At 32.1% G+C, this 16,205-nt stretch overlaps 1 protein-coding gene across 4 annotated transcripts in view; it reads left to right on the top strand.

Annotated features, from left to right (window-relative positions):
* Positions 1-15,675, top strand: part of Dgk (diacyl glycerol kinase 1) — a 587,713-nt gene extending 572,038 nt beyond the window's left edge. For all 4 annotated transcript variants that reach the window (XM_069834555.1, XM_069834565.1, XM_069834547.1 and 1 more), the window contains 2 exons: positions 2,191-2,372; positions 7,171-15,675. In XM_069834555.1, coding sequence (XP_069690656.1) covers positions 2,191-2,372; positions 7,171-7,260 — 272 coding nt within the window. In that variant the 3' untranslated portion in view covers positions 7,261-15,675. The remainder of the gene's footprint in view (positions 1-2,190; positions 2,373-7,170) is intronic.
* Positions 15,676-16,205: the final 530 nt, after the last annotated feature.

The raw sequence follows: 16,205 nt of genomic DNA, 5'->3' as shown, positions 1-16,205 counted from the left end.
CTGAATATCGAGAGCAGCTACAAACATGTGCGGCCAATCGTTTAATTTGTAATAGCGAGTCTGCAGTATTAAATTGATAATAAACACGTACGATGTACTTTGAGTGAACCATAATAAAAAAATTGTTGTGAGCTGGGACTAATTTAGGAATTTTGCTTCATTTGAAGAGAAAATAATATTGTACGCCCTTCACTAATTAATTGTCTTATCACAGAACCATAATATCCATTTGTAAATTAAACAAAAATAAAACACTCAAACTAACACAACAGCTAAGTTTCATTCCCAATATCTTCTTCTTCTTCTTCTTCTTCTTCTTCTTCTTCTTCTTCTTCTTCTTCTCTTCTTCTATGGCGCATCGGCCCGTTTTAAGGTCATGGCCTCCCCAGTTGCTCTCTACCAAACTAGTCGATCCTGTGCTATGATTCTCCAATTCCGGATTTTCAGGATTTGTAGTGCATCCTGACATACATCATCTTCCCATCTGTTACGTGGTCTTCCCACCGGCCTTCCTCCTCCGAAATCTCCTGAAAATACCTTCTTTGGGACTCGATGTTCTTCCATCCTAATTAGATGTCCTGCCCATTTGAGTCTCTTAATCCGAATAACATGCGATAAGGGTAATTCTCCATATAAGGAGTATAGTTCGGTATTATATCCATTCTCCATTCCTCATACAGGTCCATAGATTCTCCTCAGAATTTTCCTTTCGAAAGAATCGATCTTTTCCACGGCTTTCTTTGAGAGGGTCCACTTCCATGTATGTATGTATTTATTCACACTGCAATGGGTATATACCCAGTGGCAGTGGTAACTAATTACACTCAATAATGACGATAATAAACTTATTAATTAAAAATACAGTTAATAATAATACCAATAATTAATACAAATAATTAATACTAACAATAATTTATAATAATAATAATAATAATAATAATAATAATAATAATAATAATAATAATAATAGGGAATATCCTAAATTAAATGAAGCACGATCACTTAAAATAACATTTAAAATAAATCTAATTTGTATCTTAAATCTAAGTTCGAACTAAAACTCACGAGTATGATATGTTCATATCTGCACAAGTACCTTTCCACATTACACTCATTTCGCTGTCAACTCACTCACTGCACTGGAACTACGACACATTTCACTGATTCTATCCTGATTTCACTAACACCTCAAAAACATTTCACTGTTCAAATACTTTGCACTGCCACTATAAACTATAAAGCTTCCCTGACAGGAACACGTTTCACTGACACAACACACTTCACTGACACAACATAATTCTTCACTGATACAACACTTCAATAACAAAATATCATTTACATCCTTTACATACTGTGTATAATTACCGTCTATTAGTAAAGTCCTTAAGCCTATTTTTAAATACGTTTAGTAAGTCTGCAGGTAAAGCATTCCAGTCCCTGATAGTACGATTGAGAAAAGAAAACTTTCCAGTGTCCGTCCTCTGTCTTCTTTCCCTCAATTTACATGAGTGGTTGTTCCATACATCACTATACTCCGAATGAGTGTTTTGTATAGCATTACCTTTAATCTCTGGTCTGTTTCTGAAGATGGGAAGTACTGAGAAATATGCTTTATTGGCAGTCTGTGTCATTCCCAATATAAGGTAACGTATTCTACATGCTGGTATATCTTTGATCAGCACAGAATTGTTTGCCCAACTTTTATCGAGGATGAAAGTGGAGAAGTAAACATCAAGGAAAACGATTGTGGGAAATTCTTGGATGTTTATAGGTGACTTTTTTTTAGTAGGTTATTTTACGACGCTTTATCAACATCTTAGGTTATTTAGCATCTGAATGAGATGAAGGTGATAATGCCGGTGAAATGAGTCCAGGGTCCAACACCGAAAGTTACCCAGCATTTGCTCATATTGGGTTAAGGGAAAACCCCGGAAAAAAACCTTAACCAGGTAACTTGCCCCGACCAGGAATCGAACCCGGGCCACCTGGTTTCGCGGCCAGATGCGCTGTTACTCCACAGGTATGGACTATAGGTGACAGAATTGTAAATCCATCACTGCCTTCCAGTCCGTAGTAAGTTGCTTTACCAACTGAACTACTCGGCCACTCCTTAAACTTACTGTACTCGAATTAATTTGGATTGTAACCTTAATGTATGATGAAGCCATTGAATTGGCGCTTGTGTTTCAGACATTGGAGATCGTTTAATAGAGGTGATTGGACTGGAAAACTGTCTGCACATGGGTCAAGTGAGGACAGGGCTCAGAGCATCAGGACGTCGCCTGGCACAGTGCTCATCTGTAGTGATAAGAACTAGGAAAAGATTCCCCATGCAGATAGATGGAGAGCCATGGATGCAGCCCCCATGCACAGTAAGAAATCCTGAAAGTTTTACTTGCATGTTCTTGGTTCCCTGTTCCTTTTCTATCCTGTAATTCTTGATCTTCTTCTTCCTCTTCTTTTCCTCTTTCGTGTCCTCTTCTTCACCTCCTTTCCTCCTCGTCTCCTTCAGTTTTCTTTTATATCCTTACAGGCTTCAAATGGTGCAATATAGTTGATACCATGTTTTGACTAAATAATTTAATCTTTTCGGAAGCAAAATTGTGTTGAAAATGTGATTTTAGAACAGATAAATTCCTTTTCATACTTAGGATATAATATATCATACAAAGGAGAGAATGATGTAAGCAGAAAAATTAACTAATTTTTACAATTATTAGTACTGCTAAACCATACCCTAAAACCAAGTTTAGTACAGAAAAATTCCAGAATAAAGCTATATAAAATCCTTGCATTACCAACTCTCCTCTATGGAAGCGAAATTTGGGTTCTGAAACAAAGAGATATCAGCAGATTAAGAGCAGCTGAAATGAAATATCTGCAACGAACTGCAGGATACACACTTCTGGACCACAAGAGGAACGAGGATATAGATTAGATTAGATTTAGATTTATTTATTTAACCTGGTAGAGATAAGGCCGTCAGGCCTTCTCTGCCCCTCTACCAGGGATATACTGCAGGAACTCAAGAAAAAATTGCAGAATACAGAAATAGATGGCTTGAACACATTTCTCGTATGGAAGCCGGCCGGACACCTCAAGAAATGCTAAAATACCACCCTCCAGGACGACGACGACGACCTGGACGTCCACAGAAACGTCTATTGGATCCTGTACAGCTGGAACCGAAACAGGCCAACAATGGCCTAATTTCGTGCCTGGAATATGATGATGATGATGATGATGATGATGATAATTTAATCTTTATTTTTAAAGAGATTTCTTCGTTTTCATATGGATGATAATTATTGTGACTAACATCTTTACATTTCTTAATTGAATCAGTTATTTGCAAAGCAAAGTCAAAAGACGTAAGTTAAATGACAAAGCAATAGCATTTGTGGAAGTGTATCAAATTCTACAATTTGGAATTTCTCGTTAGAGATTTTTCCTTCTCCACTCTGTTCTAGAGTAGTGATTGACAGAATTTTTGTCATCACACTTCTCTAGCTGAAGAGGCAAATTGAAGCCAAACAGAGAAAACGCAAAACAACAAATCCATGAATTTTCTAGACATCACAATAACAAAAGTAGACAACAAACACACATTCAAAGTATACAGAAAAACAACAACAACAACACACATACACAACACATCCAACCACCCCACACAACACAAACAAGCTGCATTCCGAACAATGGTACACAGACTACTCAACATACCAATGAACCAACAGGATTACAACGAAGAGCTAAGCACAATCAAATACATAGCACAAGAAAACGGATACAACTCTAACATAATAGACAACATAATATGTAAGGCAAAACATAATCACAAAAAACATAAGAATACAACACAAACACAAGAACACAAAAAAAAAACATCGCACTAACATACGAAAACAAAAACACACACAAAATTGCAACATCATTCAAGAAATTAAATTACAGCATCGCATACAGAACAAATAACACTCTACAAAAACATCTCAACACACAAACAACAGAAACAAACAAACAAACAAATACAACCACACAGGCGTATACAAACTCAAATGTAACACCTGCAACAACTTCTACATAGGACAGACAGGCAGATCATTTCAAACACGTTACAAAGAACACATCACAGCCATAACAGAATTACAAAACACCTCCACATATGCAGAACACATCACAAATGCTAACCACACCAACACAGACATCAACACAGACATGGAAATACTATACATTCAACAAAAAAGCCAGAAACTCAACACACTAGAACAATATGAAATATACAGACACACGAAAACACACCCCAACGAAATTCTCAACACACAACTCAATTTCAGAACACACACACTCTTTGACAATAAGAAATATACAGACACACGAAAACACACCCCAACGAAATTCTCAACACACAACTCAATTTCAGAACACACACTCTTTGACACTACATTATACCAAACGAACACATCCTCACAGAAAACAAAACAAGAGGCGTCAAGACCAACAACGACCAGTTCTGAAGATAACCCATGAAAGGTCGAAACATGTAAACAAGGTACGTTAGAATTTAACACAAGAAAGTCTTATCATACATATTCCGAAGTAATACAGTCTTAAAAGTTGTGTAATCAAGATGTATAATAAATAGAGTTTAGACTCTTGAAAATACAAGTTTGTGTTTTCATAGATCTTTGACAAAGGCTTGATCCTTTGATTGCATTTGGTATTATCCTTTGCACCTTGCATTTTTTGGATCTTCCAAAGGCTTTGGTCTGTGATAGACAAAATGGGATGATATTCTTTGACTCAGTTTGCGAATCTCCGGTTTCTAACTATTCGATTCTCATCAGCACAATGAAGAAGTCGTGGAACGGTAATCTTGTCAGGCATATTGCAAAAGCAAAGTCAAAAGGCTTAAGTCAAATGATAAAGCAATAGCATTTGTGGAGGTGGACTTCTTCGTCGTGCTGATGAGAACCGAATAGTTCGAAACCGGAGATTCGCAAACTGGGTCAAAGAATATCATCTCATTTTGTGTATCACAGACCAAAGCCTTTGGAATATCCAAAGAATGCAAAGGATAACACCAAATGCAATCAAAGGATCAAACCTTTGGCAAAGATCTGTGAAAACACAAACTTGTACTTTAAGACTGTAAACTCTATTTATTGTTTTACGTTTTCTCTGTTTTGGCTTCAATTCGCCTCTTCAGCTAGAGAAGTGTGATGACAAAAATCGATTACTACTCTAGGACAGAGTGGAGAAGGAAAAATCTCTAACGAGAAATTCCAAATTGTAGAATTTGAATCGGTTATTTGGAAAAGGTCACATCCCTACTTTTTTTCGAAATTGACTTCTTGGTGCCAATCGACTCAGTAATGGTAGACACACATTATGTGTAAAAATGATACCTCTATCGTTATCACTGAAACCTACATAGCATTGTATCGATTGGTTCGAGAAAGCCACTACCGGTACTCCATAGTTGTGAGCTTTTCCAATAGAATGCACTGCAATAAGACTTCACTGGAGCCACTCATCTCATCGATATTGTTGAATTGGTGGCAGTTGTAATAGAAGTAACATTGTTTTATTTTATTCTGTTTATTATACATTAGAGTTATTTGTCACAAGAATCACTCGATTATTTGTTTTAATATGAGTGGCAGTGACAGTACTGATTTTGCTGATTTGTTACATCCCTAGCGAAAAAAATGTATTTCTATGAGGATATCTTACACATCTTGATTACACAACTTTTAACACTATATCACTTCGGAAAAAGTATTATGTGCCTTTCACGTGTTAAATTTTATGTTACCTTGTTAACATGTTTCGGCCTGCTATTGGCCATCTTCAGAACTGGTTATTGCTGGTCTTGGCGCTGGTCTTAACACAACTCAATTTCAGAACACACACACTCTTTGACTCCACATTACACTACACAAACACACCCCCACAGGAAACAAAACAAAAGGCGCCAAGACCAGCAACAACCAGTTCTGAAGATGACCAATAGCAGGCCGAAACATGTAAACAAGGTAACATAAAATTTAACATGTGAAAGACACATAATACGTTTTCCGAAATAATATCTTACCTTGGCCAACAGCTACTAACATTGTATCACCAGAAGAAGACTTTCTAGATGAGAAAAACTAGAAAGTTAAAAAATACTGAATGACTATTGACTTCACAAAATGTAAGAAGAGGATATAAGAAATTCAACATCCTGTTTGCATCTCTCTTTATATTGTCATATTTATTTTTCTATTGTGTTAATATGATCATTATATTAGTGTTAGTGAATAATCCTTTTATTTAAAAGCCAAATACTTTATGAATGCTAATGTCTTTGTAAGTAGACCTACTATTCGTAGGTATACTGGTATCATAACTTCAAAAAAAGACTATGTTACACTTATTGCTCAAAGTATTCATTGTCACCTCTACTATAGTATTAGCATAAAATATGTATTTCAGTATCTATTTATGAAAAATATTATTTCTGTCTCATTATGTTCCAGCAAATAAGATTGTTTGTAGTTGTAAATGTTAATTTTTTTTCGAAAAAGCCACATCTCCAAGGTACTTATTTTTACATAATTAAGATGTTATACACTTAAAAATTTAGATACATAAAAACAATTCATATTAAGTCGTTACTCTTTGTATTAATCTTAATTTATGTAGTTTATAGGTATAATATGAATTGTGAAAAATACAATTTTTTATACATCTTGATTACCGGTATACAACTTTTAACATTATATCACTTCGGAAAACGTATTATTTGACTTTCTTGTGTTAAATGTTACATTACCTCGTTAACATGTTTCAGCCTGCTACTGGCCATCTTCAGAACTGGTTGTTGTTGGTCTTGGCGCCTTTTGTTTCAGGAAACACAAACAGAAGGTGCCAAGACCAACAACAACCAGTTCTGAAGATGGCCAATAGCTGGCTGAAACATGTTAACGAGGTAATGTAACATTTAACACAAGAAAGTCAAATAATACGTTTTCTGACAGTTTTTTTGTTCTTGATTTTATGGAGAAGTGGTCTTTTCCAAATAATCGATTCAATTATTATTCGTACTGGTACATCTTTATATTTACGTAATGGATGCTGTTTCCGACCATATTAATTGTTACTGCAATTTTTATCTTTCAACAGATACACATAACACACAAAAATCAAGTTCCAATGTTGATGGCACCTCTTCCAGAAAAGGGAAGAGGATTCTTCAGTTTGTTCAAGAAATGAAAAAAGCTGGTAGCTTCCAATGGTGTGTAAACCCAATCATGATCTTCGTCACTTCAAAACATTACGCTTCCGTTAATATCATCTCTTTGAAAAAAGTTATATACATCCGTAGTAGGTTTTTATACAATAAATAAATAAATGATATTATAGAGTAAGGAATAGCAACTTCAAAGCCAAATAATTATTGAAGAGATTAAAAAATACGTATCAAAGAAAATAATTAAAAACCACAAACCAGACACCAAATATTAAATTAGTTATAAATAAAATAGCATTTTAATGTATAAATGATTATTATAAGTGTAAAGTTTGTTATACATTATATTTCAATGTGCAATATGTTATCATTTATTACACTCTATTTAATTTCTGATTCTATATTTGCAGAATTTAAATATTTCTAGTCAATCGTTTATGTAAAAAAAATACATCTATAATTATTCTCTATTTTGCTGGTTGGACATCTACATGGGCAGATGGAAGAGATGTAAAAAGAAGTGAAAAGATAGTTTTAGATTACTTAGTAAGTAGATGTAATATCACTATTTAAATTTGGTTTTCTTTTTATATATTTTATTAAATTGTTAAAGCTGACTGCCACAGTTCAAAACATATTTTACTTTGTTAAGCAAAAGAAAATATTTATAAAAAAAAATAATCTTAACATCAAAATTAAAAACATCTGGTGTCCAAAGACATTGACCAACACAATCTTAAATCGAGCAGCAGTCCTTGAAAAGAGATGCAAGTAAATAACGAACAGTAATTCTATTAAATACGTATAAAACCAAAATAATAGTATTATAATTAATAAATTTTATTACATCTGTAAATCAAGAGAATTGTACAATGTTACCTAATGTATTATAAACCGCCAAAGTTTATAGTTTCTGCTGTCATCACATCAGTAGTGGGTATCAAGGTTGCATTTAACATAATAGAGACATTACGAATAGGCAGTGCCTATTCATGTATGAATTTTAAGTTCATAGCATCGAAAATATATATTATTATAGATTGTTTTTTAAGAATGATTTTTTAAAAAACTAAGTCATGTATACTTTGAAAATAAAAATCATAGTCATACTTGTTGAAGTACTAATTAAATGTAGCAAAAACAGTAAGAAACAGCACACAAATCTTTGGCAGTCATAAATAGGTAGTAAAACTAAATATTTACAAATCACTTCATAAAAATGTAGACTAATTAAGTTCTTGGCTCTTTTTAGAAAGAGAGATCTATTATTTTCGAAAATATTTGTGGTTTCATGTCACAAAGGACTTAATACACTCAAGAGACTAATAGCATATTGAACTACTAAGGAGATTTCAATTCTTATATTTCAGATATTGTTTCATTAATGTGGAAGTGAAGACTTACTTGATCAGTTTAACATAAAGCATTATTACAGTACATACAATCTTAATTGTTTTCTTTTTCTATATTGGTAGAAGGCCTATGATATGATTCTCTAAATTAAGAAATATGGAAAAAATGATTAGTTATTCTGAATTTCTTATTATAATCTGGCAGGTTTTTGCAAACAAAATGATCATTATAATTATGTATAAATAGTTATGTTATACGCGTAAAACATTACATTCTACTGTATGTACACAGATGTGCCTGCTTGATGACAACTATTACGTTCTTTTACAAATGAAATGTTTTATAAATGTAAGATTTCTCTTATAATATTGGCATACATTATTAAATTTAATTATTGATATTAATTAAATTGTGTAAAATTATATTATTTTCAAAGACAATAATCAAAAGGCAGACAAATTAACAATAAGAAATGTTGAGAATTAACTTAGATTTCATTATGTCAAAAAAGTCTCAATTGAGTGTGGAGATATTGATAAGAGCATTTGCTGAAAGATGTAAAATGAAACTGTGCAATGTATGAGGCTAATCAGTCATATTACATGGTTCATAAAAATGTATTTAATTTTTTTAATTGATAGAATATGGCAGACATATGGACCAAGTCAATTAGCAGGACTGAATCTCTTTTATTTGGAGTACGTCCTGAAAAAAAAAAGTGTTGTATTACATCATGGGTGCTTTAAGATGTTTTAAGAAAAAGAATTGAAGAACATCCATTGAAACAAATAGAATAACCCTGCTATCAGAGACTTAAAAATTCCTATTACGTAGAGAAGTATTTGAAAGTATTAGAAGCTGATAGATACACTACTAAATACCACTGATTAACACATTCAAAAGGTATATGCAGTATAACTATATTACATACAATGCAGAAGTAAATTTAGTCAGTCTTATATGATATTCAGTATTATATCGTCTTGTAGACTTATATTTAAGTAAAATTATAAAAATATCATTGAACTCATTATGAGGAAAATTTTTAATGTGACAGTAAAATAAATCAAATAATAATCAAAATAATAGCATAACTGCATGAAGGTGCTTCATCCAATATGTAACAGTCAGACTTTTATTTCTTAAAGTTTGTAATAATTTATTCAATAACAATGTGCGAAAAAAAAAAAAAAACCTTTTGATACTACTTCATTCTCAAATTATTTCTATAACCCTACATCTTAATGCATAGAATACCGTAGTAATAAATAACAATTATATTTCTAAAGAAAACATAAACTTTGCTGTAAACACGTGATGTTGCCAAAGTCTGCATTGGAAAAGTCTAGCTAAGGAATGCAAATTTTTTTACCAACAAGAAGAAGAGGCTGAGGTTTAGTGTATGTTATGAGTACATTATTTGCGATTGTGGAAATGTAGAATAGAAGCTAGAAAATTCACAACAACATGAAAAAAAAAAAAAAAAAAAAAAAAAAAAAAAAAAAAAAAACTGTAATCTATGACGAGGATAGGAGTATTAACATACCGGTAACTTACTTAAAATTACATGAATTTTCATTGCTTAGTGTTATAATGTAGGCCTACATAGAAATGTATGATATTTTAATAATAGGCTCTAGAACATGATAAATATTCAAACTTATTCTTAAAAATTCTGTTTTATATATAAACAACGCATTTTAAGTTACATTGTGATAATGATTCTTAGGCTTTTGCTATTCTTCATCACATAACCTACACAAGCTACATATCATAAAACGATATGTAATCTACAGTGATCTCATTTAAAAAGGAAAAGAACGGATTAATTTTACAATGATATCTGTATTGGTAAGTGCTAAGTATAGCCTAACTATATTATGCATTGAATTCTGATATTTTCTTCCCTTATCATGCAGTAATATGGTAAATTGAAGGGACCATAATATACTCAGTAAGATAGATTTTTAATAAAAGGCTGCGAATCTACAGAAATCATAAAACAGACAGTCAAACTTCTTATCATCATTAGGAAACTTATATAACCAGATCATTGACTACAAGGCTGTACAATGTCCTTTCTCTCTTCCTGCCTCTATACCTCCACTCTCCTTTCATTTCTCCCATATTCTCTTCATCCCGATCTGTCACAAACATTGGCATATTTGATCAGATATTGTTACTAACTAACCTTTTCATTTTATCGTATCAGTAATCATCACAAATGGAGAAGACAAACAGTTCTAGGTAATAAAAAAACAAGTGGCAAAACACATTTATCACAACAAATTTGTTATGAATGTGAAAAGTCCTCTTGTATACCAACTTTCATTATTTACTTACTTCCTTTTTCTACTTCTTACTTTTCTACTCTAAAGTTCTGCGTTTTGGCCTCTGTGCACGGGACCGAAAGGGCCAAACTTATTTAAATTCATTGCATTGTATCGTATTTATTTACATTCCATGGTATTTGTACATCGCTTCACAGCTAGATTATGGAACATGTCAAACGAGGTGAAAAAAAAATCTTAATAGTTCTATAAAGTCTTAATTATAGTCACAGCGTAGTTGAAATATATACAGAAGAGTTTTACAATATAATCTACTAGTATAACACAAAGTTTTAGTATCTATACTTAATACAAGACAGAAATATTCATGAAGTGTTACTGAATGTCATGAATTCACCTACAGAATAGAAGGCATGAGAAAATAGGTACTTCTTTAATTTGGCCCTAAATAATCTTATGTTTTCAATTTCATTTTCTATATCGATAGGGAGGCTATTAAAAATTTTTACTGCCATATAACGCGCTCCTTTTTGATAACACGATAGACTTATCTATGGAGTATGAAAGTCATTTTTTTTACGTGTATTTATGTTATGAACTGCTGAATTAGTTACAAAGTTTTCATGATTACATATGTTGAAGATTATTAATGAAAAAATGTACTGACAAGCCATGGGCATTATTTGTAGTTTTTTTTTAAATAGTCCTACACGATTCCCTAGATTTGGCACCTACTGTTATTCTAATTACTCTTTTATTGTAGTAGGAATATACTGTTACTATCTGTGGAATTTCCTCAGAATATTATTCCAAAACTCATTACCGAGTGGAAGTATGCAAAGTACCGGTATATTGTTTTAAGGTATTGATATTTACTATCTTTTGCATAGATGTAATAGCAAAACATGTTGAATTTAGTTTGAGTGTAATTTGTTTAATAGGCATAATTTTTCCAATTCAACACATTATCGATTTTTAAGCCAAGAAATTTGGTTGTTGTTTTTTCTAATAGGGATCTATTGTTAATTATTGCGCTTCTATGTGAGAGCACTGCACATCTTAGAAAAGATGAGAAAGTAGTACTGTATACTAAAGCATCCTCCCATTTCTTTGTCAAAACTTATTTGCACTCTGTTCAAAATAAAAATTTATTTTTGTCAACGTTTAGTGAGATAGTGTAAAATAGTGTGATTTAGGCCAAAGTGGAATATACTAGTACCAGTATTCTATAACCTTTTCACCTACTAATAATTGTTATTGTTATTATTTGGTATTATTATTATTATTATTATTATTATTATTATTATTATTATCATTATTATCATCATCATAATCATTATTATTATTATTATTATTATTATTATTATCATTATTATTATTATTATTATTATTATTATTATTATTATTATTATTATTATTATTTTATAATCATGTACTACTTACTTTGACAGTCTATAAGTGGTCTGTAATATGAATAGTAAAGAACAAGTCAGTAGGAACTTGTTAGAAAAATGTGTAAATCATTGGAAATATATAAACTGTTATGATAATAGCATTAAACTATTAGCATGCATGAACGATATTGAATTGTGCCCTAACTTCTGACCCATTGGGGGCGTTTTTTATAATCATATTTTTATCACAAAAAATGTAATTAAATAAATGTGAAACTGCAGAAAATAGCTGAAAAATTGAACTTAGAACTTAAATAATTGTTATGTTACAAACTATGGTATTATGATAAACCCGTGAAAAGAATGCCAAGGGAAGTTTTGGATTGGATGTCTTTCACTGAGGAAGATGCATAGTAAACAAGGACAGTGAGTTGATAGAGAAGAGTGGAGAAAGGAATAGAATCAGGAAGAAAGTGGGTTTGTAATGAAAAATGGGTACCGTATTATTAATAATAGAAATATAAGTTTATAGAGAAATGTGTCAGAGATATTCGACATGTAGGCCTACCAAAAAAATTAACTGTAGCAATTTTTAAGATTTGAAATTTGCCATAATTGCATTAATAAACACCTCCAAAGAATGGAAATCGCTACAAAGACTCCTCATCAACAAAAATGAAGGATCTATACTAGAAAACAGAAGGATTAAATATGCAAAGCGAGTTATACTTGCTGTTTTATTTATTTATTTATTTGTGTTTTTTTTTTGTTTTTTTTTTTCACATGAAATGAACATTCAGTATTTATTAAGTACTTCTATTAATAAGCATTCCCATTATCAGTATCCCATTTTCTTATGTTAGCAATGCAACATATTTGAAATATTTCTTTGCTATTCTAGTTTTTTCTCTTAATAAAAAAAGATGAAGTTGGAAAGTTTTCTCTCTCCTGTTCTAGTCAAATGTTTTCGCCTATAATTTAGGCATTTTTATTTCATAATTTCGTGCCATTGGCTGAAAGACATTATGTATTTTTTGTGCAACATATCAGTTTTATTCTATCCAATTAAATAAATACAAACTGTATAACTCTGAAGTAGCTGTATTGTTGTCAATGTTTCACATAAAGTATTCGTTTTAAAATTTACTCACGAGGCAATCTTGAACTCAAATTTTACCGTGACTTTTGCTCATAGAAGCCTAGATAGTTAGTACCAGTAACTATTTGACATCATTTCAATTGACATTCCCTTCTAATTACTTACCAGCAGGCCTACTATAAGCGTTCGAGGATTTATATTGAATGAAAACAACAATATTTGTGAACTCAAACAACATAAACAGTATCAATGGTAATATTGTGTATTTTCTAGATTCTATTGCCATTTAGCTTTAACTATAATGAAGATTTTTAAAACATTTCCACGCAACTGCAAAGTATGTATAACAGACTCAGACTCAAATGAAAGTTTGTGGAATCTTCCACAAGCTATAAATTGTGACCAATAAAAATTAGTTGTTAATATTAGGCACTGCCTAGTTAGCCTGTTGTTGCATTAAAGCTGCGAGTGAGAAACCCTTTCCTTCAGAATATGTATATGTCCTTCATAATGAGATTTACATATTATTATATTCATATACAAAATACATTAATATACAACAATATACTAATGTACTATTTTCAATATAAAGAAATAGCTTTAGATTAGGAAATCAAGCTACTACACAAAAGACAGAATTAAACTGGCTCAGAATTCTGTCTTTAATGACATAGCTTTTGCCATTATTTTTGTTAAAAACTATGAATATGTGTCAGAGATACGTATCTGATGAACATATGTGTTTCTTAAGAAAAAGAAACTCGGTTTTGAAAACATGAAGGCATCCAAACTGTAGTTTCTTACACAAAGAAAATATGGTCATCATTCTGTATCAAGCTATCTACAAAATATTCATAGTTTTTTAATCAAAAGACACATTTCATGCTCCCATTTTTTAAGAAATATAAGAAAAGGAAATATTTACACGAAATTTGGAAAAATGTTTTAAATGGAAAAGAATTTTGAGAGATTAAACTTCATTAGTGCAACAACATTTCTATATATACGTACATTTTTAACACAAGCTGCCAAGAATTAACCTTAAAACCAAATTTTATTAATATAAAACGAAATAAAAAAACAATAAACCAACTTAAATAAACTTAACTTACCATATTCACGACTAAATGCAAAATTTTGAACTTGTAAACTTATATTTAAGCTCCAAGAAACCATAAATTTTCCTGTGTTATTTAACTGCGACGAAGTGTTTACAAATCAATATATAATAATGGAATAATTTAAAAGGAAGAACTTGATATAATGAAAATCTACATTCTAAAACAGTGTATAGTACCGTATATAATGGAAACACGACAAATTTCAAAATGCATTATTATTGACAAAATGTCATTCTATTCCTGCATATTATATAAATATACCCACATACATATCTCCAAAATCACGTCCTGAATATAGGATGTTAATAAAAACTGTGACCACATATTACCTAATACCATCCAAGAACACCATCATTCACAACTGCTTCAAACAAGCTTACAAAATGAGATATAAACAAAAACTTAAAACTTAGGGTGTAGATTGCCACCATCCCTCATTACAGTAAACTAGCAAAGAATACAACCCTCCATAATGAAGATTAAAAACTTTTAAACTAATTTATAAAACCTATTTTCGTGTTTGCTTGTATGTTGCCTTCTCAGAACGTGCCAACTTCAGCAATTGTTATTTATATTCTGTAGAGTTTTTTCGTATGAAAAACGGTACGGTGTAGTAATTCCTCATAGCTACAGCACTGACAATAATAATGGTTGTGAATTATGGAGAAATGACAGAAATATGGTAGGGAAGACGGGAATACTTTGAGAAAAACTCTTGTAACAATTTTTCCATCACAAATTGCACCTGTACTCGCTGGTATTTGAACCCCAATCTCCAAAGTAGAAAACCAATGCCCTAGCCATTTGGTTAATGGTGTGCCTAAAAACTATTCTATGGGCTCAAACATGTAGGGTATCTGGGCTGAAGCTATACATAAACAACAGTGTATAATGCGAGAATCGTACATTATAATTTTGTAATGTAAAGTGCAATCAGTATGAAATATTTCTAAGATTTGTTCTGTCACACTTGCAAGATCATTGTTGCGTTGTCTGCTGTGCAAGCACAGAATTGAAATGAGGACAGGTTATGCATCAGTTGTTTCCTTGTCAGTCGAGATGTGGATGCCAGAGCATAAAGTGCAGTACATGCTCTGGTTTGCAGAATTTAATCAATTACACATATTCTGCAGTGTGTATGAAGGGAATGGAATGTGGATCCTCCCAGACGCAAATCCACTTAATAATGGGATGAAATGAAGGAATGGAAGCTTAATTTAAAACAAAAAAAAAAAAAAAAGGGAAACATCCTAAAAAGTGTGTGAATGAAGAGATTGTGGATCAAGTGCATCAGTCATTGTTAGAATCCCACGTAAGTCAATTAGACAAGCTAATAGGGAATTGGTCCACACCTGTGGAGTAACGGTTAGCGCATCTGGCCGCGAAACCAGGTGGCCCAGGTTCGATTCCCGGTCGGAGCAAGTTACCTGGTTGAGGTTTTTTCCGGGGTTTTCCCTCAACCCAATATGAGCAAATGCTGGGGAACTTTCGGTGTTGGACCCCGGACTCATTTCACTGGCATTATCATCTTCATCTCATTCAGACGCTAAATAACCAAAGCTGTTGATAAAGCGTCGAAAAATAACCTACTAAAAAAAATAGGAAATTGCAAGTTCCTCATTCAACAGTTCATCATCTTAAACCAGGCGATTGCCATAAAAGCACTGATTTCGGTGCTGAGATGATTCACCATATCGATGAAAATCAGTA

The sequence above is a fragment of the Periplaneta americana genome, chromosome 1 (assembly GCF_040183065.1).
Source record: "Periplaneta americana isolate PAMFEO1 chromosome 1, P.americana_PAMFEO1_priV1, whole genome shotgun sequence".
NCBI classification, from domain to species: domain Eukaryota; kingdom Metazoa; phylum Arthropoda; class Insecta; order Blattodea; family Blattidae; genus Periplaneta; species Periplaneta americana.
Note: the sequence above shows the minus strand (reverse complement) of the source record. Positions and strands in the feature narration are given on the sequence as shown.